The sequence below is a fragment of the Falco punctatus genome (genome assembly GCF_963210335.1).
Source record: "Falco punctatus genome assembly, chromosome: 3".
Classification (NCBI taxonomy): domain Eukaryota; kingdom Metazoa; phylum Chordata; class Aves; order Falconiformes; family Falconidae; genus Falco; species Falco punctatus.
The window spans coordinates 75,129,453-75,157,116 of record NC_137582.1 but is presented as its reverse complement, the minus strand read 5'-3'; the positions used below and the strand labels follow the sequence as shown (position 1 = coordinate 75,157,116).

Here is a 27,664-nt window from a genome sequence, read left to right as displayed (position 1 = left end):
GTGCGGAGTCCTCCCCCCTCCTCAACCTTCCCCTCGTCCCTGCCACCCGAGCGGGCGGCCGGGAGCGCTCAGCACCCGGGCAAGCCCGTCGGTTTGCCCCCCTCGGCTTCCCCCCTCCTTCTCGAGGCTAATGGGCCGCCCCGGGAGGGGGCGGGACCCACAGGTAAGTGACAGCGACAAGGCTCCGGCGCGGCTCCGCGCTCCCGGGCTGGTAGGTGGCGGTCCCGCTCCGCGGGCAGCCGTCGGGGCCGCGCCCCTCCTCGGGCCGGCGCTGGCCTAGCGGCGGGGCCGGGGCCGGGGCCGGGGCCTGCGGCGCGGAGGATCCTGGAGGCCGTCGGGACGGCGGCAGCATCAGCTACCGTGCCGCCGGCCGGGGGAGGGGAGGGCGGTAGCAGCGGCGAGCCCCGGGGCGGCGAGGCTGACCGGCAGGGAGCCGGCCCGGCGGCCTCTCGCTGCTCGGAGGCCCGCCTGCGGTGAGCTCCCGGCTGGCGGGGCCGCCGTGTGAGGGCCTGGGGCAGAAACAGCAGTCCCGCAGCTGGCGGCGGGCCGCGCAGCAGGGCGGCTGCTCACGCCGTGTTTCTCTGCTGTAAATCTCAGGTGCCTTCATGAATAATTTAAATGACCCTCCCAACTGGAACATCCTGCCGAACCGGCGGGAGCCCGGCGATGAAGGCAGCAGGTGGAACTACGCCTTGCTGGTGCCCATGCTGGGCCTGGCCGCCTTCCGTAAGTAGCGCCCGGGCCGCTCCGCGGGCGCCGGGGCTTGTGGCCGCCCCCGGGCACTCGCCCGCCAGGCACAGGGCGAGCTGAGGTGGTGCGGGGGTAACGCCGGACCCCACCGGGGGGCGTTCCTCTGGTCGGATTGTAATGCTATAACCAGGGAGCACTGTTCACAGCACTAAGGCAACGGCCATTTTTCACACATGGAATCGAATCCATGTTTAATAACCTCTGATTTACAAACCTGTCTCGGAAGAGCAGACATACGGTGCGCTACAGAGCCTAACCTTGGTGACAGCCCAAGGAGATGCAGAGGTATGTTTATTTCCTGGGCCTGGAAAGTTCTCTGCAGTTCCTGCATTAGAAGCCTCCAGTTTGTTTCCCCATAATTTTATTTTCCTCTTTAATCCAAGAAGTGTATGTATTAGCAGTAAAAGACACGGGGAGATTTTACTTCAAAAGAAATACGACCATTTAAAGTGACTTACTGTGAACATGGACCCACAGAAATAGATTTTGTGGGATGTGACTAGAAGTGAGTATCACTGGGGAGGGCAGGAAAGAAAATTTTTTACCACTTAATAGCTTCTTTAGAAGCATAGTTAATTAATCATTCCCATCAATGTTATATGTGTTATATCTGAAGTCTCCTTTATATATGACAGGTTGGATCTGGACCAGAGAATGTCAAAAAGAAATAGAAAGAGAAAAAAAAGAATATTATAAAAAACATTCATCTTTACAAAAAAATCTGGAAGCCAAATATCGGGATATAATCACAGAAAATCGTCGCACGGTTGCTCATTTGGAGTTGGAGCTTGAAAAGGAACGCAACAGAACCCTGAGTTACCGTGAAGCCCTCGTGTCCCAGTCTCGCAAACTAGTAGAAGAAAGAAGGATCCTAGAGCAGGAGCAGGAGAAGTTAGAGCGAGAAAAACAAGTCCTTTTGCACTCAGGAGCAGAAGGTAACTTGTACCAAAGTTGTCTGGCAAAGGAAGAAGAGTGGCAGAAGAGAGCCAATATTTTACTAAAAGAATTTGAAGAGGGACTTAAAGAAAGACAGGACATCTACTGCAGTCTTGTTGTACCCAGAAGCCAGAGACTAGAAATAGAGAAAAATCTGCTAGTTAAAGCAGCAACTGATCCTGTTGCTGTGGCTCTACATATGGAAAGTGGCTTAAAAGATATTTTCAAACATGATAACTACTGTGGCAATCTACTCAACAGAAATAAAAGTCAGAATGGAAGACTTATGTGGCTGTATCTCAGATACTGGGAACTAGCTATTGAACTACAGAAGTTCAAGAGGGCAGAAAAGGCCATGTTAGGAAAACGATAAGCAGAGGAAGTAATGGGATTTCATGTCATCCACTGTGCATAGTAGGGACAATCACAGTTGTAGTCTGAAGCTGTTAAATTCTCCTACTGTGTTTCAGTTTCTCTTCTTTGTTGCACTTGTGTTTGCATGGGACGTGTGCAGTGTTGGTGCCTTTCCTTTCACTACCAACAGATGCCCTAGTGAGCTATGCATGCTCTTAAACTCTGTGAGTGTGTTTGTATTGCAGACTGCAGCGTAGTATAGAGATAGGCCAGCTTCCATAGGTAAAAGAAGCAGCAAGACAGAACTCTATTTAGAGTGATTTACCTAGTTGGTGGTCATGCTCCATCAACAGAGAAGTGTGACAACTGCCATAGCACATTGTGTTCCTTATCCCTGATGTTTTATATGGTGTCTAATGCTATCCTTTTTTTTTAATTATTATTATTTTAAAGTTAGGGGGTTTTGTTTAAACAAGACTGATTTTGAGGCAGATATTTGGAAGACACCGTGTTTGAGCAAGCTGCTTGCCACATATATCCTACATGTATATACATACATTTATATAAATATACACGTGTATAAATATGCATGTGCGTATAAGTGTATGTATTATTATTCTGAGGGGAGAATACTATCATCATGTTTCAAATTAATCAATGTTGCGCTGTCTTCCAATTTAATACACAAACAGTACTTTATGAATGAAACATCCAAAAGATGCTAATTAAAATAACAGAGGAAACAGATTGATGAAATTCTCATTGGAGCTAGAGATCCATGCTTGAGTACTAGAGAGCATATAAACTCAAAGTTGTATTCTCATCATACTAGAGATATGTTAAGAATACTTAGGCTTTTTTCTCAGTCAAGGTTTTAGTTGTAACCCAACAGTCTGCATCCATTATAGATGTCACCATGCTGCTGCCTCTACATCGCAATGCACTGGCTGCTACCTGGTTAGCCTGCAGGAACCTCCGTGGGTTACAGCCATTGCATCTGCATCTGTTCCTTGGACAGGTCCTGTTTGTAATTTGCAGATAGGAACTTAAATGCAACATGCACTGGTAGCCCCTACCTCCCTCTCCAATTGTCTCAGTTCTCCCAAAATGGAAGTATACTTTTCCACAGCTTAAGTTTTGAGCTTATGGTTCACCCCTTCTTGTATACATGTCCATGAAAGCCTACAGATACACAAGCTTTGCAAACTTTTAAGAAAGGGGGCTTTGAAATTCAGTTAGCACAGTAAAATAAACAGATCTACATATATTAAAAAAAAAACCAAACCCACACAACACCCAACAAGCAGAAAAAACCAAAACAAAACCCCAGTGCATTTCCATGCTTAAATCCTTTAAAACTTTGAGTATTCTTCAGGTCCTTGTAGCAGTAAGAACTACCTTCGTTTTCAAATATGCCAGGTAGCTGGGATTACTAACCTTTTTCTTCTTTCTAATCCAGCCTTAGACCACAAAGGGGCAGTGTTCACGCTTTTGTTTATAAAATCTGGCCTTTGTCACTTGACTTTGGTTAGTGTTGGTAGGTTGTCAGTTCGTTAATTAGAAGTTCTTTACTGAGGGCTAGACATTACAGACAGGTTTGCTTTAGGCTATGAGCTACTGCATGGCTCAGAAGCAGTTCAGCTACGTGAATGCCCATCCAAGTTTAAAAGAGACTCCAGCAGATGCAGGGTTTTCTCTTATTTCCTCCTGGTTTCACTTCAGTCTGGACACAGAAGACAGCAGATACATCTTTTGAAGCAATGTGTGCGACCTAATCCAGTTACTCAACAAAAATATCTTAACATGAAAAGAAATTCTTAAATAGAATATGTGTTTCCCAACTACTCTGTTTTCCAGTTGTGATTTTGCTCACCTTGAATTGATTTATTAGTCTCTAATGCATTGATTTTCTTTTGTGTTTTGTTGTGTTATTTTTAAATAAAGTCGTACTAGACAGACCAGGGAAGGGGGGAGAGGGGGGTAGAGGTACCATCACAAATGCCTGAGAGGCCAAAATTTGTCTGCATGCCAAGCATATGTGGGCTGGGAGATGAGAACGCAACTGAGTTACTACTTTGTGTGACAGCCTGAGCCAAGCTGCTGTAGCTAGCTATATGCACATGCCCTAATTGCCCAGTAGAACAGACTAGTTTGAATAACTTAATCTGTGTGTAATTCCTTCAGGATGTGAAAAGTGTGTGACCACACCGCTGTGGTGCATTTGATATGTAGGTGTAGGCAGTTAAGCAACTCAGCTGACAAAGGCAGCTAGTGAATCAATGCCAATGCATTTGAGATTCATGCCTTGAATTTGTACATATTCATTAGTTACTAGTATTAAAAGATCAAACATTTTATGCTTTTTCATTTATTTCATAGTTTGTCACCACTCGGAATGCTTAAAGAAAATGTAATCGAGGGTAAAATACTTTTTTTGGTATAAATGCATTAAGTTGAGGCATCGTACGCTCAATTGTATAGAGTTGGATGCAATGGTTTGATACTCAGTTTCACTTATTTAGAAGTGTCAATTATTTGTACAACTAATTGTTGAATTATTGTTCATGGACACTTTGCAGATTATTCTATTAAGACTGAAAAGTTATCTGAGGACAATTTTTAGAAGCAACTGCTTTAGAAGCACTGGTCCTATTAGTTTCTACCAAAACTCATGTTTATCAGTCTGTTACATGTTTTTTAAATATTCCCCCTTTGTAGGCTGTTATGTTGAAAGTTCAAATATATGTAGAACGCAAGAATAATTTGTTTTCAAAAGATCTAATGAATTTTTTTTGTTATGATAATTGTCACTTACCTGTTAAACAATAAGAACTAATAAAAACCCTTACATATTTCTGCACAGTTTTGTAACTTGAGCAAGGTGTGTAGGAGAAGTGGAATTTGCTATTTTATTTCAGCTTTCCAAGCACACGATTTTAAGGTTTTACAAACTGGACAATTTTTAATTTGGCATGTAAAAAGTTTTGGTGCTGAGAAGAGAGTATGTTGGAAAGTTTTGTTCTTTCCTAGGAAAGAACAACATCATTAAACAGATGAGCACACCAACTTGTAACTGAAGATGAGTGATTAAAGATGACCATCCCACTGAAAGACTGGGGTAATTCATTCTGTCTGTTATGTAGGGTATTGTCTCCCTCCAGAATCCCTCGGATATCTCATTCTGCATGTCAGCTCCTTTTTGTTTCCCTGTGTGGATTTTCTCGTCTTCCTGCTCTGTGAAGAACTGCAATCCAGCCACTCTGGGACAGTGCTCAGATGCTCTGGAAGTCCGTTTTCCCTTCATAAAAGATCCTTAACCTCTGTATTTGACACAATCCTTTGCGTTTACCCATCCCTCATTATCACAGCCAAGTTATCACCAGTCCATACCCCTCAGGGCAGTAGCTGTGTTCATATGACTTTATACATTTAGACATGGGTAAGGAAACACCCTGAGATGTCTTGTGCTTTCAATAAAAGCAGAAATCCGTATGTTCTCTCTGGTCTGTTGTGCAACACAGCTGCTGTCCTGGGTGTGTGCAACACAAAGAGAAACACAAAACACACTCTGGACGTCACAGAAACTAGAAACTCAGTACTAGACTGAGTGCTAGAAAAGGGAAATCTTCCTTAGAAAATGCTCCTGAAGCGGGGCAGGTAAAGAGGAGCAGCCCAGAGGGTCTGGCCTTCTCTCACTCCTTTTGCCTGAATAGGATCTGTCAGAAGAACACTGACATGACATGTCTTGCTCAAAGGGATGCTGTGCTCTGGAAGTGACAGCTCTTTTCAAGTCCCTCTGGAGAGAAGGGTCTTAGGAAGCCACCCTTTGCCTCTTGCTCTAAATCATGCTTTTGAGCACTCCTGTATGAGGACAAGAAAATAGTGAGTGTTCCTTTGCGGAGGATACAAGGTAGAAACAGTGGTCAGCAGTTCAGGTTTTGTGGCTATATCAAAGGAATTTGAGTTACTGCTGTGATAAAAGGATGAAATTCAGGTTTACTCTATAGTTACCGTGGTGCAGCTGGATGAAGTCTGTGCCTGTGTGCATGCTGAGGCCAATTAGTCATTAATTGACTGACTAGTCCAGGAGGTCTCCAGCTAGTCACTGCATAGCTGGGAAGACAGATGGATCGGCAAAGAAGTAACACACTGAATTTAGGGTAGCTTGGCAATGAGGAGATCAACTGATCTGCTAGCCACTTCAAAACAAAATCAACTGATCACTGCAGGAGCTCTCCCGGCAGCTGGGGCCATGCCAGAAGTTTCCCAGGGAACTCCTGCTGGTAGATGGGAGTTCTGCTCCTCGAGCTGATAGATGCTATCGGAATGTTTAGATATATTGCTTAACCACTTGGGGTGAAGGACCCAGTGCACAGCCAGGGATTTCCCCAAGGAGTTTCTGTTGTCGATTACGGAATTGACCAAACCACGTGTAATTTTATATAGTCAGTGGAAACCATTCCTGCCTATGAAAGGATGGTCAGGTGTGGCTGTCTTTTGTCCATAGTTAAGTTGTGTTTCTAACATAGTTTAAGATCATCAATTGATCTTAAATCATCAATCATCAAATGACCACTGTAGTGGTCAGCTAGAATTCACCGGAACAACAGTCTGGGGAGTCTCAGTCCATCTAGCTGAAGACACCATGGAGAGATGTTTGCAACATCAGCATCCAGGCAGCTGTCTTGGTCAAGAGATTCGCTTCCCCCCGTGAGCATTACCCTATGCAAAATATCTCAACAGAAATAATAAACATTCTGTCTGTGAATGTGTGCAGCCATGTGTTCAGTCAGTAAAGTCCAAGTGGGAGAGTGAGAAACCATTTCCCAGCACAGAGAAGATTCAAAGTCTTAGAAAGCAGACAAATTGGCCTTCTAAACTGATAACACCTAAATACATTTTGAAGGAGAAAAAAGAAACAAGAAAAACCTCAGCACCTGACCTAGATGAAGTAAGTTTAAAAGACCTCATGCAGACAGACCCCCAAAGGATTGGTATTAGTAGAACTTTGACTTAGGGATTGTACAGGAATTGTAGAAGAATTATAGAGTAATGAAGGCAGGTTAATTAACATTGATCATATACAGCTGTGGGCTTGCTTCAGGGGCGGTGGGTTGGCTGACCTGGATAAGGTGCAGCTGTAGCTGGTTCCAGCTAAGTAGTTAAATAGCTCTAAGGGGTATGGAAGAGGAGCACTGGATGAAGAGAGACCTGGAAGAAGCAGAGGGAGGAGAGGGAGGAGCAAGAAGAGGGAAGACTCTGGATGCAGCAGAGGCAAGAAGTAGGATGGACTGGCTTAAAGAGGATGAAGAAACAGCACGAACAGTAGATGGACTTTTGAAACCTTGTGGGGTTTGGTGGCTGTGCTGGGGCAAGGTGTGGGAGCTACTTGTTGAAGCTAACCTGGTATGGGATGGTAAAAGCCTTGTTGCAGCTGGCTAGTTTTGATAGTGCTGCGACAATGGATGGTAACATGCATATTGAGTAGTTTCAAGGAACATGAACTACTTTGATATGGGAATCAACTTCTCTGGCAGAACTGAGAGACCTATCACAATCTAATCAACCATCTTAATACTCCTACCATGGATTCTGACAACCAGGATAACAAGCTTGGCCTATTAATGGCCAACGGGTGGCAAATAGGCCTTATAGCTGAACCTGGATTCTCTGAGAGTGTACAGTCACTCCAAGTAATCATTTGATATGCCAGGAAAAAAACACAGCCCTTGTGGGCAGTATTCTCAGAACGGCTGAGGCCCCCGGCTCAGTGGTACATGAACATACCTTCTGGTTCTGAAGTTAAAAGAACTATCTGAGAACATGGACAGATGAAACTTGTTCTGGAAATACCATCGCTTTTCTGAAACTGAAAAAGGATCATGCTGAGCCAATTACCATCAAGGTCAGTGTCAAACAAGGGGTTCCAATGTCACCAAATCATTCCATTACTCTGCAGCCTAGAAAAAGATGGCTATGGATTCCACCAGAGAAAATGCAACAATGTGGCCAAACCAGATTGTCACCTCAGCCTTTGTTGATGGTTTGGTCCTGCCAAGCAACATGTGGGAAGGGATGGAAATCGCGGTCTCCCCTTTAGTGACCTTTCTGCATGTGCACTGACCTAAAATGCAGGAGGGAGAAATGTCATGGCTTTGTCATCAGCTCCAGCCATGACACTGACACAATCAACTGCAGCCACTGGAAGGTGTTGAATATAAGCTGAACACAGTTGCTTCAGGAGTCTCTGAAAAATACCCCAGGTTGAAAATTTACCTCTGGTTAGAGGCATCTAAATCTGAATATTGAAACTTGATTCTTGGTTTTCTAGCATGGGAAAAGCTCTGTCAAAACCTTTACAGCAGACTTTGGAGACATACGCAGTACCAAGACTCACATCCTTGGCAAACCAAGTAGGCACAAAGGGAGCATTTTGGACCTTAAGATCAGAAGGACTGTCAGAAAACAGCCACCCCTTTCGGCTTGTACATGCTTACAGTACAACAACACTAAGGGTGGTGGCTGACAAGTCCCAGTGTGGCAAGCTTTATTTCAAATGGACAAGTGCAGTCATAGCATATAATCCTGCTTGCAGGGTACCACTGTCTGAGAAATTACTGTGGAAGGAGTTGTGCAAAAAGACTAATTGCAAACAGACTATAGATAGCCACTGGAAAAAGTGAAAAGGTGGAACATTACTGGCAAAATACTGGCTAGCTACTGTGTATAATGTTAATGGCAACAACCAAACAACTGAGAGTACATGATGCCTCTGGAAACAGTCTGTGAAAGAGTCTGAAGAGGAGTTGCGACCTGCCATGAAGGCCATTCACTGTTGTGTTCCCCCAACAGCCCCGTGCTCCAGGCTGATCCCAGCCCCAAGCCCTCCAGCTGCTGGAAAAATGCTTTTTCAACCTTCTCTTTATAACTGCTCCTGTAAGATTGCATTACTGAGACGCCTCACCTCTAAACTTCACTTGCACAGTCAGAATGAAACCCTCAGCTGCTTCCTCGTGTTAAATACTACCTCCCCCTTCTGGCTAACGGCTCTCCTAGCCAGCAGCCTCAGCAGCACCCTCTGTTCCCATAGAATCATAACATCGTTTAGGTTAGAAAAGACCCTGAGCTCCTCTGGAGCACATCTCTGATGTTCCACAGTTAGAGCTCTCTGGTCCAAACACAACTAGAGCATAATAACAAGGAAGATGAGGAAAACCCGTGGTGTTCAGAGATGAAGACAGAACGAACTTGTCTCCACCGAAGTGGGTATTGCAGTAGACCTCTATGCCAAGGTGACGTGCAGGAGTTGGATGTAGTTCAGCAGCCTGTCAGCATCTCATGCCTACTGCAGCACAGGCAGCGGAAACAGTAACAACCTTGATTAAACAGCCCTGTTTGTTGCTTAATGAACGTGGCAAGCAGTAACCTACAACTGTCAATGTTATGCTGCCTCTGCTAGAGAAGAGATGCGTGTGGTGAGAAAGATCCAAGCAATAGTACTTTATTGGCTAAGAAATTTAGCGTGACCCTGGCCATCATGAGATCAGATAATTTGGTGTGGTCCACAGAAACATTTCTACACCTACGCACCTTGCCTGTAATTCTCCCCAGAGTGATTCTGAAGATTGAATGTTTTCTTCATAGATGAAAGCAGTATTTTGGGGATCTTCTGAAAGTATGCAGTGCAATATTAAGGACAGCACATCCTCCCTCCCTGGCGTCAACAAGAACAACAAAATAGAGAAGGATGAAGCTGCTGGAGCTGATATTACTTCAGTGAAATATTTATATACAAAGCTGAGGTAAGTATTATGCAAACTATCAGTATATACAAAAATAAAGATTGTGCCTATTTCTGGAGGATAAAAAGGGAGAAAAGTGCTGTGAGCATCAGTGTCAGCTCAGTTGTGGATGAACTATAGCAGACACGATATTCATAGTTTGTCCCCTTTAATTAGTCTGTGGCTAAGGACACTGCTACTTCCCCAATAAACACAGACTGGAAATTTCTAGGTGTGTCAGATTGCTGAAGGAAACTCCCTGACACCATAAAAACACTCCAGAATGGGATGTGTGGGGAAGTTATTGCATATGACATCCTACCTCTATTGTGTTCCCAGTAGCCTGAGACAGTTTCAATGACAGTTCAGCGACGTCCTGTTTCTCCTCTGCAGTGATACTTGCTGGTACAAGAGGATTTCTCTCCCACCTGCTGAGGTTTAGTTGCATGGGAAGAGATTTAGCCCCCAAAGATTATTGGACTTCTCCAAAGCCTTCCCTGCTTGAACTGTTGTTTGTGTGGGAGAGTTTGTGAACAACAGAGCATAAAACTTAGATCAAGTTAAAGATCTAAAGAAGATTTCTTGGCAATGTAAACCATAACCACCAGCCGTTGATTATTGGCCTTAAAACTAAGCAACTCTGAAACATTTTGCCTGCATATCTCCTGTTCTAATATGATAATTAGTGTTGCCTGGGCTGAGGATTTTGAGTCTCATCCTGAGCCTGGGGTTCAGTGCTTCCTCTTTGCATAGCTCGTCAAGGATTTTACCCATTGGCACCTTGTAAAAGGATTTTGGTTTTTCTCCACATATTTTAAAAGATGGTCTAAGCAGATTTTGCCAGGGACAAGCCACCAGTGAGAGCATTTCATTTAACCTCTGAATTTTCTTCTTTTTCTTTGTCTTTGCTTTTAAAACATCCTTACCACTTTACTTTTCCAAAAGAGGATCCTGTGCTTTAGGCATTTGGCTGTATAGTTACCACTGTCTTTACATTTCCATCTCTTTTTGTTTTAGGCTTATCACACAACCGAGAGTAATTGTGATCACTGTATATTTTGCTTTGACTACAAAGTAGAAGCTGACTGAAAAAAAAAGTATGATTAATGCTGGTGCGATATTGCCTTAGAATCACTAGAGTAAGAGTTTTCACACCAGTGTTTTCTTCAGTACTAAAAAGAGTCAGAAAATAATGCAGTTAATCCTAATAGCATGGTATATTGTAAGGCAAGATTTGAGAACAAATTTGGTGTTCACGGTTAGTTGCCTTTAGCTGCAATCCTCTGTAAATGTCATTCTGAAAATATTTGGAGAATTACAGACTTGTCCTATGTCATACCAGGGATGATGGGATCACAAGGAAAGGGCCATACTGTATCTCATTCCTGAAACTATGACTGGAGGTGAAACACATATATTGCCACTGCTCTCTGCTTTTCTTAATGGCTTCAAATGAAAGGAACTGGGTTTCTTGAAGAACAGGCCCCTGTCCTGCTGGTTGGTCTTTGTCCTCCTCTTCACAGGATGCAGCCAGAAGAGTGCAGTGCCCTCCAGCCCATGGTGGAGGGCAGAAGACAACAGGTGCTTCAGCCAGGTCAGTCAACTCAGCTTGTTCACAGGAGAGAAGAACCTGTCCTCCATACAGGGGTGGCTCCCTGCAGAGCAAGTCAGCTGTGCTGGCTCAGGAGTGCCTGTGCAGGTGTGAAGGGAGACCCCTGAGGGGTCAGAAGCAGGAGCAGCTGCTAGGTGGTCATTTTGGGAGAGGTTGTCAGGTCCCACCTGCACTTCAGGGAAGGATGGCTTGTCTCTGAGCCAGGGACAGTCCCTGTGGAGCCCAGGCTACCACAGACATGTTGGGGGCTGCCTGTAGCCGGGAGCCCCTCCACCCAGGTGGTACCACATCATGGGCCAGACCTGGCCACCCAGAGGGAAGCGAGCAGCTCCGTCCTTGCTGTTGTCTTGATCTACATCCCCAGTATTCTCTTACTGCCATGTCTTTTCTTAACTGCTACCCCCTCTCATACTCTTTCCTAACATCTTCATTGTCCTGCAAGATGAAAGACATTCTCATATAAGAAAAGGAATATGCCCATATTCTTTCACAAATGTGTAGGTGTGTATTCCAGTGAAATATATGCATTCTAAAAGGCATATTTTTCCTTTTGAATAAAGTTTTTGTAAAATTGTGAGTTGCATATGGACAAGTTGGCTTACTTTTTTTGTATGGTCTCTTTTAGCTTTTTGAAAAAACAATACATTAAAAATATGGGGGTAGCAGACAAAAAGACAGATTTGTCATTCGAAATGTTTTAACACAAGTAATGCAATCTAAATGTAAGATCAATTTTCTCCGTGATTTATAATTAGCGGTTTGCAAAACATGTCTTGTTTGGCAGCCTATATTGTGAAAGGATTGATTTCATCCAGATTTATGAATTTTACCAAACCCTGTGGAATGTGCCAAACCTAAGCCTTGTGTTACTTGAAGGGGAAGTTCACCTCGTCGGAGCGAAGGAAAGGGGCTCTGTTGGACAAGCAAGTGACTGTGGCCACCGCAGAGCAGCCCCAGCCTGTGTGTTCAAATCCACAGGGTGGCAATGTAGACAACCCCTGCGTGCGACTGTGGGTCATGTTCAAGCTGGTGCCATGGCTACCGCAGGTCCTTCAGAAAAAGACGCTAAGCCTTCCAAGATCATTAGCCATGCAATTACACCGATAAGGAAATTTGAGCTAGATGCTATACCAGCATATTTGCTTCTGCAAATATTTAACAACTGATAGATAACAACCACTGGAACCTGGCATTACTGAAGTAAGATAAACTTCTCCAGAAAGACATTTCGGATTTATTCAGTAGAAAACTATCTGGAATGTATTTTTGGATCTTGATAGAAACTGCTTGCACATGAAACTTGGAATTTTTCAGATCACCCTAATACAAGTGTGAATTTATTTCATATCCTCTCATTTTGCCTTCATACAATCTGATTCCTAAAGGAAGCTACATTCATTCCTTCCATGTCAGCTTGCACTATGCTTAAAGAAAAAGATGCTATTTTAGGCTCAATAAATTCTACACAGAATCTGGATTGTCAAAGATTTCTGACTACACAGACATTAGATTGTAGCTGTAAGATATGTTGTGTGGACAGTATGTAATCACAATCTGATTCAGTTATTGAAAGAGGTTGTACGTATGACTTCGCAAAGATTTAGAACTAAAGCCTACAAGTCAGGGAATGTAGAAATATTATGGGGAGGATGCTGGGTTTTCTTCTGTGTCTTCTGTCTGGTCTTTATTACTGCCTCATATTCCCTACAGCATGAATACTGGGATTATCTTCCTACAGTTCAGGAGGCAGAATAATAACTCAGATTAGTTGTGAGCTCCTGGACTGTACAGTTTCTTGCTATTGACCAATAGGTCAAAGTTTTTCTGTTAAATTGGAAGTTGAAGAGCTGCAATTTGGAAGTTCTCTATTGCCACTTAAAAGTGAAAACTGATTTTTCTAGATAAGGAAAGTACAGTAAATATAGTCTTTTTGGACCCTCATAGACCAGTGGCCGCTTGTCCACCACTGGATGTATTAGTCAAGCTAAATAGGAGATATAACATGAACAAAATCTAAGTAAAGATCTGATGGTGATGATAAGCTGTGCTGACAGTAGAAATGATGTCTAAGGTGAGGTTACTAATGCAGTTCCTCAAGGATCAGTTTAGGAACAGTCTTTTGCCATTCTTCTACTAATGACCAAGGACAAAAAGTAGTAGCATGTTAGCAAAATACTCATGATGCAATCTCCGAAGTATTGTGAATGCTGAACATGTATCATCCTGGAAGAACTGAGTAGCTCAATATACTGGAGTATCAGAAACTGGGTGAAGTTTAAAACATGCTTTTGGTAACTTACAGAAAGAAGTTCTGCTGCAAGCCAGGAAATCCTTAGTTGTAACCACCAAAAGAGGGGAAAGGTGTTGATCCAGTGGTTAATTAGGAGACAGCTCGTCAATAGAACTGACAGGGACATGAAAAAGGCAAGTGCTATCACTAGGCAAACTGATAGAGATATTTCAAGTCAAATTAGGGAAATACTAATACCTGATTACAAGGCACAGGGAAAATCCACCTGGGCTACAATATATAGTTGTCCACATCAAGGATGAAGACTTCTTCTGCAACTTTTCAACTCAAAAGATAATGAACAGCCTTCTCGGGGTATAAGAGGACTGAAAATCTAGACTAGCCTTTTAGAAATAGGGAGTACCTAAAACCCAATTTTGAATTGACACAGTAAGGTTGCAAAGGGATGCTGTGATAGGTTCACCTTTTTCAGGGGCTAGACTTACAAGATCCCTTCTAATTCTTTGTTTTGGCCACCCTGTATCATTGCATGCAATGAGCTGACAAAATTCTTTCCTACAACACACACTGTGTTAGATTTTATTTCTAGTTTTCAGTGGCGAGCACTTATCTTTTGATAACACTGAGATACAGATGGCACAGTCTTGTTATGATTTGTACTGAAAGAATGAGGATGTGAGTAGTATCTGTGATATTTGTTAACCAGTGTATCTTTTTTATTTTTGACCAGTGCATCATAGGGTCACAGAAAAGATGAAGGGACCTTTGATTTCAAGCCCGTTTACAAGAAAGTTGTTATAGTCTTCAGACCTTGTTCTATAATGATTAGAGGTGTTAGGGTAAGCAGATTATGCTTATGATTTTAAAGGTCAGATTTTATAATCCCTTTCATTCTTCATCTTTTTTGTCAGAGCATTTAGTAGGGTAGGATCTCTTACAGAGACGGAAGAACATGTTTTGGCAATTAACAGGGAACATGCAATTCTGTAAGCATACGCTATGGGAAACTGAATGTGATGGTGATTCACAAGCAGTTTATCTTCCTGATAAATAGTATGAAACCTCTGTATTCAGTCTGTGGCCAGTGGAATCTTTTTACTCCATATTTGCTAGGGCTATATATGTATTTAAGTGAGTTTAAACAGGGGAGTGGCAAGGGGTGTTTCATAACCTTATAGGCGATTACAGTTTATAGCCAAATTATCTCCTGAATTACATTAGCTGAAATCAATGTCTTCTACTAGATGAACAGACTGTTCCATAAAACCTTGACAGATAAAGCATTAATAAGTGTCAGAGCTGACTTGGTCAATCAAATGATTTGCTGACACTTCTTTTTACCACAAGCCTGCACTTTCAAGTTTAGTGCCAAAGGTTCACTATATATAGCTGAAGACAGCAAATAAATGATCTCTTTTTGTGCAGATTTCTAACTAGCTGCCTGTTTCGTTATCTCCTCACTGGGGCAGCGTTTTCACTCGGGAACTAAAATATGGTGAAGCTACAGTTGCCCAATCCTGGCCTGGAGGACAGGATACCTTCCCATGCAGAACTTGAGGTCCTTGAGAAAGAAGAGGCAGACTCCAGACCAAAATGGGATAACAAGGCTCAGTATATGCTGACGTGTGTAGGGTTTTGTGTGGGTTTAGGAAATGTGTGGCGGTTTCCGTATCTCTGTCAGAGCCATGGAGGAGGTATGTCTTTAATATATCTTAACTAACTTTGGCTATAAACTAAGTTTAATCTCTCTTTTGGGAATCAAATAATAGCATATGCTTAGAACTGGTCAGTTCCTATAAGAATAGCGATGTTCATCTCTAGAAGACCGTCTTAATGGAGAAGGTTTTTTCACAGGTTATGAGCACCCACTGAAGTCATGTTAGTGATGGAAGAAAAGGAAGGGACTGTTTTTATTTTGGGATGTGGGACTGATCAAATCAGTCTTGCACTGTCATGTACATAGCATGTTTTCTCAATCTAAAACTGATGTTACTTTGCATGCATACATATATATAATGTATATTTAAAAATATTCGTAAACTACTTGGGAGTGTGATTCTGATCACAATCCCAAATGATCTTTTCATTATAGGGTTTTCATTGGTTTTGGACTAAACTGTGCATCAGCTGTAGGATCCATGCGTGTGTAATTATTAATAGGAGTAATAGCGTGAAAGTAGTTAATGTTAAGAATATGTTTTTAGAAGCTAGTGTTATTATGTCATTTAAAATCCAAATGTATGTATTTAGCATATGATTTCCTGTGACTCCTTAGGGTTCAGGTTAGGACTGCAGGACCACACTAAAAATTTTTCATTGTTTTGCATTTTGTTTTTAAAGATGATCTTGAGCTGATCCATTGTTTAAATATTATATGACAACATAAATTCCTCATTTTCTGACAGTCTTTTCTGCTCACTGCCTACTTTTTATCTGCATTTCACTCTGCCATATGTGTAAAAAGTGTTTGTTCCTTTGTGATGTTTGATCTTGAAAGAAAATTTTTGGCTTAAGGAACAGTATTTCAAAGTAATTTTTATTAAATGTACACAGTAAGATGTTAAAAACTCCTTTACCTAGTTAGAGTAGGGACCAAGGAAGGCTCTCTGGGGAGCTGCTGGTACAAATTCAGGGGTGTTGAACAACAGATGACTCAGTTACAAGAAGAGATGCCTTTAACATTAAGATTTTTCTAAGATGGGCTGGTGTTTAGAGTTTGCAGCTCAAGTTGAAGGTCATTTGCAGCACAGCCAACTCTTGCAACAAAAAAGTTACAAGGCACTAACCCCCTTTCCATGTGTAACAATTTTAATTTGAAAAAGTGGATGGATATCTCCAGAATTCATGGTACTCATTGGCTTTTCAGGTTCTTCTACTTAGAAAGTGGACATGCCTTCTTTCCCAGGGTTGTTTCATTGGCACTTTCCTGCTTTTCTGTCTATCTTTCCTTTCCCTCATGTTCTAACCATATGAAATGCAGCTGAAAAATAAACATCCAACAGACCCAAAGAACTCAGTATGGATCATGTTTTTTTGACTGATGTCAGTGAAGAATTATCAATTGCTTTTGTGTGTGCGTCAGTACTGTTTTAATTTATCCTGTGGCAGCAGTTATTTTTCTTTCTTATCAACTTGTGGCTTGTCCTTGCTCAGGAACACTAACACCAGTTATCCCCGGCTTCTTGCTTCCCCAAGACTCTCTCAGTCAAATTTTAGGCAGAAGGTGAAAGGCAGCACATAGTAAAGAAATTAGGTGGCTGGCTCTGGGCTCAGAGCTACTGTACAGATATGTGTCCCTATAGCCAGGCTTGCTACTCTCTCTGTCAGTTCCTATGCAATGCTGTGAGGCAATACATAAAAGTGGGCAGCAATGCCTTCCCATGGCTTCTTAGAAAAGACTTCTCAACTTCATCACATGTGAAGGTGGAGAGCTGTTGTCTGATCCTTCTCCCTTCCCTGCTGTACCGTGCACCTCAGCCTCTTCTGGTAGGGCTTAATCCATCTCCTGCCACGACTGCCATCCTCTCAATGCGGTGCCTATTCTCCAACTTCTCCCTTCAGTTAGAAAACAAAAACGGCTCTTGCTGTTGTTTGGATGGATGGCTTTGAATTTGAACATGTGACTATCTGTATTGTAAAAACAGATCTTGAAGTTCTATTTCTGAAGATATTTTGGTGCCGAGACATGTTCTACCTCATGCAATTTTCTGGCTTCTGCTTCCCTGTTTCCCATTCAGCCATGCTCACAGCACAGCAAACGCCCAATAGATGCCGCAATCTGCATCGCTTTGGATTGCACAAATGCTTCTAAGTCTGGCTTGAGCTACCTCCTGTTGGAAATGCATATTTACTAGATATTTTGGACACATTTTGCCTTACTCTTTGCCACTCAGCATGATGGCCAATATGATTCATTTATCTTTGCTTTTGTGTGGCCAGGTCAGGGACACAGATGTGCCTCTGTAACAGAGTAGGGGCAAACTGCAACATCATGCACCTTCTTCCAAGTTAACTAACACAAAGCATACACCACAATCATGAGTGCACTGACAAAGCTCCATTTTCGCTTGGTCTGTCCAGTGCCTTTACCCTGGAATATGTATGCCTTCACCCTTTGTGTCTTCAAGGTGCGTCTTCACTGAATCCTGGATGCAGAGCAGCAGGAATCCCTGCTGCTGCTCTTTTTCATTGGAGATGGGGATTATGCTGCTCCTAAGTCTGTCCCTGGCATGATTATTTTATAGACCCATAAAGCTCACTTTGGATAAGGTGGTGGATTATGGCCATGCATTAAAAGATAGACAAAAATGCAGCTATTTACCACACAGCAGGTATCTGCAGGGGATAAGAAAAAGTCCTACGTGATCATATAATTAGAGGTTGTCTCATAAGGTGCATGCAGAATCAAGGTTGTATAGACTACCTTATGAAAATAATTTCTAATTTCTGAGGGCTGACTTGCTATCTTAACTTCTTTCTTTTTGAAATATGAATTATATGGATGAACATTTGGAGTCATTTAGTACAAATGAGGTCTGTCAGCAAGGGTGTAGGTATTTCAGCAAGGGCGCTCCCAGATGAGGCTGGATGTTCACCTACTTTCTGAATCAGTGCTTGCACATTTTATATCCCTCATGAAACATAAACAGACTACTGTGAAGTATAAAATTTACCCTTGTAGTACTTGGACTTCAAGGAAGGTGGATTTTTTCTCTGCAAATCGGCTGTGGTGAAGGTAGTCAGGAATACTGAGTATATAGATAACTCTGATTTTCAGATCTTTGAACCTAAATCTAAAATTATATGAGAGCTGCTTCTTCCTACACACAACACGACGATAGTGTTTTAACATTGTGATATACAAAAAGAAATGGGTGGTTGCATAATTTACTTATTTTGTTGTCATAGACTGTGACTTTATATTTTTAAAAATTGAATATTTACCCCAGTAAAATTTAATGGAGTAAATCACATTTTACCTTTTTAATGTCTTAGAAGTTGTAAAATACATCATTACCACAGGTGAACAAGATTTCAATATACACACAGTGTAAAAGCTACGGTGTTTGCCTCCATGCTTTCACCAGTTTAATGAGATTGAAATTTCCTTTCATTTGATAGCTATCTCTGACATTACACATAGATTTTGTTTAATCTTTATTGAGCAATATCCCATTTAATCAACGGTTAAACATTTTTGTTTCGTCCTTGTTGAGTATTATAAAAAAGAGGACATATATTTAATGTTTAAACCACTGATTAAAAAAAAAAGTCTAAGTCTACAGCTCGCGTATGTCTGCAGTAAACCTTGCCACTGCGTGAGGGAAAGCTTTTTTATTTCTGTGTGTGCCACACTGAATGAAGTGACAGTAAAACATCAGCAGTTCCTCGCTGGTACTGCTACCCTCACTACAGCAGAGGTCTAAGGATATGACAGTACAGAAAAACATCTCCATCTGAAGTCTACCTGTCTTCCCTTTATGAGGAGTTATTTGAAAGCCTTTTTTTTTTTTTTCATTTTCACATTTGAAACTCTTAGATTAAAGAGAGAGTAATATCTATGCAGGTGTCCAAATCAATTATGTGTTTTGAAATACAGTACCAAAACGGGATAAGAATCTAGTATCTCAGCTGTAAGGTTTTCAGACTGGAAGATTACTCATTGTTTATATACATCTATACAGCATTTATTTTCAGATTATTGACTTATTTGCTAGGTTTATAAAATAGTGACAGCTTAAAAAGCATTGATTTATTTTTTTTAATGTCCCATATAGCAGCTTTTCAGAGTTGTTATCACTTGTAGCTTCTTTCAGAAAGGTTGGGGAGATATTGAGAGAAATGGAAAATAAAGCAGAGTCAGACTTCTGAGCTGGCTGTTAGAATTGAACCCTGGAAAGAGAAGAACCCAAGAAAGAGCAAAAAGTGGCATACATACTTGAAAACTGCAGTTTTATTTCTCTTGAAAATATACAAATATTCCTACAACTAAATATTGGTAGCTTTATTTATTTGTCCAGTTCTGACATGGCACACCCTGCATTTTTAACTCATCAGAGCTACCATAACACCTAGCCCTTCAAACTAGAGATTTTAGTTTTATCTGTTTGCTTAGGGATATAAATTCTGTACTGCAGGTGTGTACATGCACCGTGTACTTATGTCTGGGATGACAAAAGGGGTGAACAGATACCCACCTTCCTCATTTGTGTCCATCCCAGAACCTGAAATTTATTTCCCAGTAATTCCAAGGTAGCAAGGAAGCCAGGGAGCTGTGAGCACACAGTTGGGCAGCACACCATTTTCATGTGATAGATGGCTCCACGAAGATCATCCTTTCCCCTTTTTGTGGCTGCACAAGGTCATGGAGTCCCCTTACCTGACTGCTCTGTCAAAGATGTGGCGTGCTGAAAGACTTCTTTTGCGACATCTTAATAAGGGGACTTCTGTAAAGTATCTTGAAACCTCAGGAAATACTCTGAGGTTGATAGAGCACTCATGGCATGTCCCCCACAGAAGATGGTTCAATTCTGAGAGTCTTTTTTGCACTTTGGTGCAAAATTTGGTGCACTGTGCTGGCAACAGGAAGACTTATGGTGTAGGGACAGTGCTGTTGCTGAATCTTGCTGTCTTTGGAGGTTGAGGCATGATGTCTACCCAGGCTGCTAGAGCTGTGTGAATGGAGGTGCACATTTATGGTTTACAAGGATGTTTAAGTATAGAAAAGATGGAGTCCAAATCAGAGTATCAATCAGACTCCTTTCTACTGAAGGCAAAAAGCTGAGACTACCTTTGAATCCTTTCTAAAGGAAATGCTTTTAATGCTTCATAGGAAACAGCCTGATCTTCCCTCCCTTCTGCTAACAGAGATGGTAATTACCAAAAAAAAAATATTTTCTTTGACAGGTATGTTAAGAAACAGGTGGTCATAGATCAAAAGGACTATAAAGACTGTGTATTTTTTTATGCAACAAGATCTTTGACCTGGGGGGGGGGGGGGGTGGGGTGGAGAAGGAATTCCTGATCATGTCCCTAAGTGATCTTACTTTGACCTGATGAAAAAAAAAAAAGTTACATGTCTCCATTAGCAGTAAAGACGGTTAAGCAATGCACCTTAGCATAACTAACTGCCAGTCCATTCTTAAATTTCAAGAGATGATTTAAAATCACTGCAAGTTGAGTTTCAAAGGGTGACAAGGACTTACCCTGAGCACAAAAATTAAGAGTATTTGGATCACGTAGCTGTACAGATTCATCTTCTGGACTTAATTACTACCGTTGCTGAGGAAGGGCTTTACCACAGAGAAACGAGTTTGTGGTACAGAAGAGACCTATCTGGCATCCCAAAGGGGTGGTAAGAAGAAAAGCTCCAGATAGAGCAGCTGTACAAACTCTGTAGGGCCAGGTTTCAGACTCAGGAGCTGTCTTGGGCTTAAAACAGAGAGAATGCTCTGGAACTGAAACTTTTTAGCATAAACACAACTATCTTGTCCTTATCTCATCTTACCCTCATGAGAGCTCCTGGACAGAGTGCGAGGGGGGAAATTGTGCCAGCCTGGCATGAGGTTGGAGCACACAACATATTCCTGTCTGCTTGCAGCTCCATGCAGTGACACACAGCGGTCTCTGTGAAGGGCCAGAGGCCCTGTGTGTGGAGCTTGTCCCACTGACCCTCCCATGTAGGGAGGAAGCCATCAGAATGTAGGGGGACGGCTCTCAACAGCGAGGGGGCATGCATCATGTACACTGCAAAAATCCTGTTTTCTATGAAAGCAAGAATAAAACAGTTAAAAGAAGTGTTATTCACAGAGGATGTCATATCAGTAAAGAACAAATTCTTTGATGCCAAATCTGCGTGCACTGCATGTCTAATCAGATGAAGAGGGGCCGTTATGTGCACATCGCTCCATGTTCCAGCACAGTTAAGCAAGTCCATACAGACAACATGGGAGACACCTTTAAAAATGCCAGGAACTGAAAGGACAGAGGGAGTCAGTTCCTTGCAGTGACTGAGTATGAGGCAGTTTCAATGAAGCCCAGAACCTCTGCCAGTGCTGGGTAAGACTTCTGCATCACCAACAATGATGCCAGGGCACAGGCAGCTGAGAATTACATCACCATTCCTGGTGTAGCTCTATTTCAGCAGCCAGTCAACAAAAAATATATTTCCTGGTGCACCAGTGATTAGTTATTCAACCTGCTGTGTGGCATGTGCATTTTCAAAGTGCTTAGCATTTTGAATAGCATCTCATGTATTCAAAATGACTGATTTTGATTAGCAAATGTTAAAAATGTCAGTGGAAGACAGGTGAGTAACTAGCATTACACAAATTCCATAGGAGTGGAAAGCAAAAAGTATAGTTTGCTAACTTCATTATAATAGTGGCCACTTGATACAACAATATTGTTTTTAGCAGACTTTATTGAAGTGCACAGAAAGTGAAAATTTTGCAGTAATGGTAGTTTCTAAAACTGGTGTAGACAACATCAAGAAGATACCCATGAAGCAGACAAGCATGCAGTTCAGCTTTTTCAAAAAACATTTGACTGCCTTGGATTCAAAACTATAGTTTCCATTCTTCAAATTTCTTCTTTTACTCACTATCTGATTTTCATTGTGTACATGAGGAAAAAGTCAGCAAATGCCCAAACTTGAACCATTCACATACTGTTTTTCACTTTTTTAATGCACTGAGATTATTTACTGCCTATCATTAGGAAGTTAAAGACTTTTTGTAACAACAACCATAATTGTTATTATGTATAACATGTAGCAATATTCAAGCATTTGACTCTGCACTTTGATATTCCAGTGTGGTGCTCTCTTATCTCTCATGTCCCAAGTACACTTTGTTCAGGAAGAAATTAATTTAAAAAACTTGTCCTATACTAACCGGCTTTGTCATAATTAACAAGGTTCGAACCCTGAACTTCAGATCTCATCTACTCAAACATAAAAGCTGTTGAACACAGCTGCCAGGAAGTTATTGGTTACTTTATGCAGACAGCCCCAGGCTCCTGCCTAAGGTTTCAAGGCATGTTGCTTAGTTCATTCAACTCCTTCATATAATTTGCATGATTCCCGATTATAATAAAGCCATAATCTTTTGCAGAAAAAGCAAAGGAAGTCATTCCAGGAAAGTAATTAACTTTCCTTCACCTTACCTCCTCTTATAAAACCAAGGTGGCTTCTTCAAAATTTAACCTTGGGAGTATTTATGTTTGTCACTTGGACAGAATAAGAATTCCTACCTGAAACCACATATGTAATGAAGTTCCATACTTGGGCAATCAGGCAGAAACACTGATCAGAAACCGGAGAACGGTTTCCACAAGTAGGCCTACAAGTCACTCACTATGTTAAAAGCCCACAAATCTAACGTTTATGCTTTATTGTAGTACTTCACTGATGGGAAATGGTCTTTTTCCTTATCCATTTCAGGAGCCTTCATGATCCCTTTCCTGATTTTGCTAGTCCTGGAGGGTATCCCCCTGCTTCATCTTGAGTTTGCCATTGGCCAAAGGCTGAGGAAAGGCAGCGTGGGTGTCTGGAGCTCTATCCACCCTACCCTGAAAGGGGTTGGTAAGTCTGAAGAGGATGCAAAAAGCCACCTGAGAAAGCACAAGTTTCTGAACTGATAATCTGAAGAGCAAATCTTCAGGATTTTATTCCAATGTGCCATAAGAAATTCCAGGATATATTACTTTTCCCTTCTCACTAACACTCCATTGATAGGTCAAACTAATCATGATGAGGCACTACAGCAATATTGTGTCCACATTCCCATGTGGGTCTAGCTAAAACCTTCCTCTAATCTGAGACCAGTTTGGGGCTTCAGACGTATTTTCTGTATTATCAATATTGGCTGGTTTTACCATTAAGTTAAATGTTTAAGTGTGCCAAAAATTTGTTCTGTGACTGTTCTGTGGATAAATAGCTGAATCTTTCCCTAAGCTGGTCTACCAGACTTCAGCTTCATGTAATGCTACTTCCTTACATCTGAGAGAGCTACCATGCCAAAAGCCATGGAGGCAGTATTTTGCAGTGAATACTTCTTCACATCTGGACTAGACTTCCAAGCATCCAAACACTCCATCTAACAATGTAGTAAAAGCAGCATTATGCACACAGCATGAAAAACTCCACAGATACTACACTGGAAAGACAGGAGGTGCCATCCAAACATGAGGAAACACTGTGAGGGTGAAGAAACTCTGGCACAGGTTGCCCAGGGAGGTTGTGGAGTCTCCATTCTTAGAGATATTCAAAATCTGCCTGGACATGGTCTTGGGCAACTGGCTTTAGGTGGCCTTCTTTGAGCAGGGGGTTTGCCCAGATGACCTCCAGAGGACCTTTCCAATCTCAGCTATGCTGTGATTCTATGATAACCAAAGACTTGAAAGGGAATAAATGCAGCCAGTTAGGACTATTGTTGACATCCACTGTGTCTGTAAATCAGTTACAGAAGATACTTGTTCATTGCATCTGGAATTTTTCAAACTTCTTCAGAACCTAAGGGCCCTCAGGAGCTAATCATTAGCATTTACTGTCTACCAGAGAAGTCACCAGAGGTTGATTACTTGGGAGCAAGCAAAGAAGGAGAGATACCACCTTGAATCCTGCACCTTTTCACAGATTGTGCCTCTTGGCACCCATCCATCCTATACACCACCACCTCTGCTGGCCTCTGCAGTGATATTGTGGAAGAGGAAGACAGTCTGGGTCTCATTTAGGCAAAATCCCAAGTCAGTTGAGATTTACATGTACCCAGCATCCCAAACTCCCCAGATATCAACTGGCAAGACTGTGAACAGGATTGTGTGGTGTCTGTAAGGAGTTAGTCCCCCCATAATGTTGTCTACTATGTGAGTCTCAGTTTCAGTCCCAGAGTAATTTTAGGCTGTAAGTCTATGTAGGACTCACCTGGCCAACCTTTAGGTAACAAATTTAGAGTGATTTAACCTACATCCAAAATAGAGGAGAGGGGAAAGGCTATAATCCCTGGAATTAGGGTGAGGAGGAGAGTGGGGAAAGGTTGAAGCTTATACTTATATATTTTGATATGTCTTGAAGATGAAAGTATTGAAATTTACACTGAATTGTTCTGATTTTATTTTTTTCAGGCATAGCAGCAATGTGTGTATCCTTCCTGGTGGGTTTATATTATAATACTATTATTGCCTGGGTAATGTGGTATTTCTTCAATTCTTTCCAAGAGCCCCTGCCTTGGAGCAGCTGTCCTCTCAATGACAACAGAACAGGTATACGTTATGAAATATTGTATTTTGTTCCACAGCACATTCTTCTGTTTCTAGCAATTAGCCTAATTGAGCCTCTTTCTGTAAAACAACAGTAAGGCATGGCAGTCCTTTCAGGAACTTTATGCTATTTTGATACTTGTGTTTTGTAAAAATTCACATTATATAAAATGTGATCAACGCTTAATCTTTGAGACAAACTTTGACCTTTTATATGAAACTTCAGGGCTGATTTTGATAGATGTGTTCACATACAGAATATTCTTTGCACTTTGTAGTGCAAATCTAGCATAAACATTAACATTTTCCAGATTTAGACAATGTGTTTCATCCATCTCATCACCAACAGCCTTCTGTTAGCATATTGAAAAGGAAGGGGGGGAAAAAAAAGAAAAAAAAAGAGAAAAGCATAATCCATAGGAAACACCTGTATCTTTCAATATGACAACAGTCTATAGCTCCTTGGATACTGCTTGGTGACAGCAGCTTTGTTTTTCGTAGTCAGTCCTGCATGAAACTGTATGAAGCAGGTTTTTCTGATGGGTCAGTGAACAGCTCTTCAGAGAGCTTTGCACCTCACCTCCCAGAATAAGTATTAAAAGCCCCATATAAGGGCAGGACAGGGCAGAATACTGCACAGGTCAGCACATTGCAGGGAGCTGAGAATCCAACCTCAGCTGGCAAGACCTTGAACGATGCCCCACAACAGAGGAAGACAAAGTATTGCTGATTGTGGGAGGAAAAGAGTTGCTTGGCTGCAGGCTGTATCAGGCAAGAAAGAGCAGGATGCACGTGGAAAACCCAATGTTGTTTGAGGGTTTTTTTGAAGATGAGGTAGGAAGTGTACAATTATTGGAAAAAATCTGCCTTACCATTTTTCTTCTACTAAAAAGAAAAAGTGTTCCATGCAATATACATACATTTATGCTCAGAAATCCCTCTGCACTTTCTCTGGCACAAGAAGCTTCTAATCTCACATTTTTGGAGGAAAAAAAAAGAAAAATTATAGAGGCAGAAAGGTCTCTGAGTGAGCTTCAAAGATTTTATATGCATGGTTGAATTAATAGAAATAAATAAAAATTCTGTATTAAAACCCCTGGTAAAAAATTGTCTTTCAAATCTCTTGTTTCTGCATGAAACCAGCCTCCAAGAATCTGAAATAAGCCAACAAGAAATTCATTGGCATTAGGGGGTATAATTTAGAACACTGGATTTTATTATTTAACTTCCTTTTTTTCAACTAAATTAAAATACCAAGTGACAAACATTTTGTGGTTACAGATTACATAGAAGAGTGTGCCAAGAGCTCTCCTGTAGACTATTTCTGGTACAGAGAAACATTAAACATCTCCACTTCCATTGATGAATCAGGCACTATACAGTGGTGGCTTTTGTTATGTCTGACATGCGCATGGGGTGTACTGTACGTGTGCACAATCAGAGGCATCGAAACAACAGGAAAGGTACTCTATTTGGGGGTTTTATGAGATTATATAAATTATGACGTTGTGATTCCTTATTGATACAGACTTAATCTTACTGTAGAAACTGCCGGTTTCTTGAGTAAAAAAGCACGTCTAAAGCTTGGTGTGTCATCACGGGGCCTGCTTTTTGAAGATGGAAACCGAATGAATGGAATTTGATTTGATTTATGTGGAGATTATTGTGAGCAATTTGGCTTCCTTGTCCTTATAGGTCCTAGTAAAGCATTCCTTAGGTATTACCACCTTAACATTAATATTGATCTTTAATGCAGGATCAAGGGACTCTGTCTTTTTCCTATGGTCATTCTCTTCAAAACATACATGTACGGATTTATGTGGGTTTGTGCTAGCCCTCATCTCTCTGAAAGAGTGACCAATGTTTGGCTGCCCAGCGAAGCCCTAAAAGTCCATCCTTGCATCAGCAGCATCAGCCTGATCTCAGGGTGTACATTATCTTTTATGCTGCTTTTGAATTATCTGAGTAAAATTTCAACAATGACAATTTGTCTTAAATAGAGCACTGTAACTATAAAAGTGGTTATTATCAAACGGCACATACTGTTCCTCTTGAACATAGTTTTTCTGTAGTCTGTTAATTGTGACTCACATGAAACTTGTCATTATTGTTAGTCACAGTACCTTGTTTATTCCCCCCTTTTCTTCCCTGTGGTGCTGTTTTTATTCAAGTGTTCTGTTTTATTTAAGTGGTTTATTTGCATGTTTCTTGTGCAGGCCGTGTATGTAACATCAACTCTTCCGTACCTTGTGCTTACCATTTTTCTAATCCGTGGCTTGACACTGAAGGGATCAACCAATGGAATTGTGTATCTCTTCACCCCTAACGTAAGTCACTGCATGGTTTGTGCCTTAGTGAAACACAATGTAGCACACTCTGTAATTAACAACCGACTGAAAATTAGTGCCCTCCATTGGTGCTTTTCTAACTGTCCCTCAGGCACCTTTAAAATCTTGATTCTGGGAGGTGAATCCTTTGCATCAGTGTAAAAGCAGACATATACACAGACATTCTCTGTCTCTCTCCCCACACCCCACCAAAATCTGTTACAGAAAATGGAAAGATCATCACAGAGCAATACAATGGGGTTGCCATAAGGGGACTTGCTTTCTTTTCCTGTATTCTAGTTAAGGACAAGTCTGACTTCACAAGTTGTGCAGCTGGGAGTAGAACCCATCTAATCAGCACAGCTATATGGACGAAAGACCTAAGCAAGTGGTT

General features: G+C 41.6%; 2 protein-coding genes across 5 annotated transcripts in view; both read left to right on the top strand.

Annotated features, from left to right (window-relative positions):
* Positions 1-26: 26 nt before the first annotated feature.
* Positions 27-4,900, top strand: CCDC127 (coiled-coil domain containing 127). 4 transcript variants are annotated; one of them, XM_080378179.1, is made up of 3 exons: positions 27-163; positions 598-726; positions 1,386-4,900. In XM_080378179.1, the coding sequence occupies exons 2-3, from the start codon at positions 606-608 to the stop codon at positions 2,057-2,059; spliced, it is 795 nt and encodes a 264-aa protein (XP_080234305.1). In that variant the 5' UTR covers positions 27-163; positions 598-605; the 3' UTR covers positions 2,060-4,900. The 4 variants fall into 4 exon arrangements, with proteins under 4 accessions (XP_080234305.1, XP_080234307.1, XP_080234306.1 ...); XM_080378181.1 differs by having other exon boundaries at positions 161-211; XM_080378180.1 differs by lacking the exon at positions 27-163 and adding an exon at positions 172-473.
* Positions 4,901-5,035: 135 nt separating this feature from the next.
* The window catches only part of LOC308060013 (sodium-dependent neutral amino acid transporter B(0)AT1-like), a 32,601-nt gene continuing 9,972 nt past the window's right edge, over positions 5,036-27,664 (top strand). Inside the window, exons 1-5 of the mRNA XM_080378190.1 lie at positions 5,036-15,378; positions 23,127-23,267; positions 24,809-24,946; positions 26,225-26,406; positions 27,160-27,270. Coding sequence (XP_080234316.1) covers positions 15,177-15,378; positions 23,127-23,267; positions 24,809-24,946; positions 26,225-26,406; positions 27,160-27,270 — 774 coding nt within the window. The 5' untranslated portion in view covers positions 5,036-15,176. The remainder of the gene's footprint in view (positions 15,379-23,126; positions 23,268-24,808; positions 24,947-26,224; positions 26,407-27,159; positions 27,271-27,664) is intronic.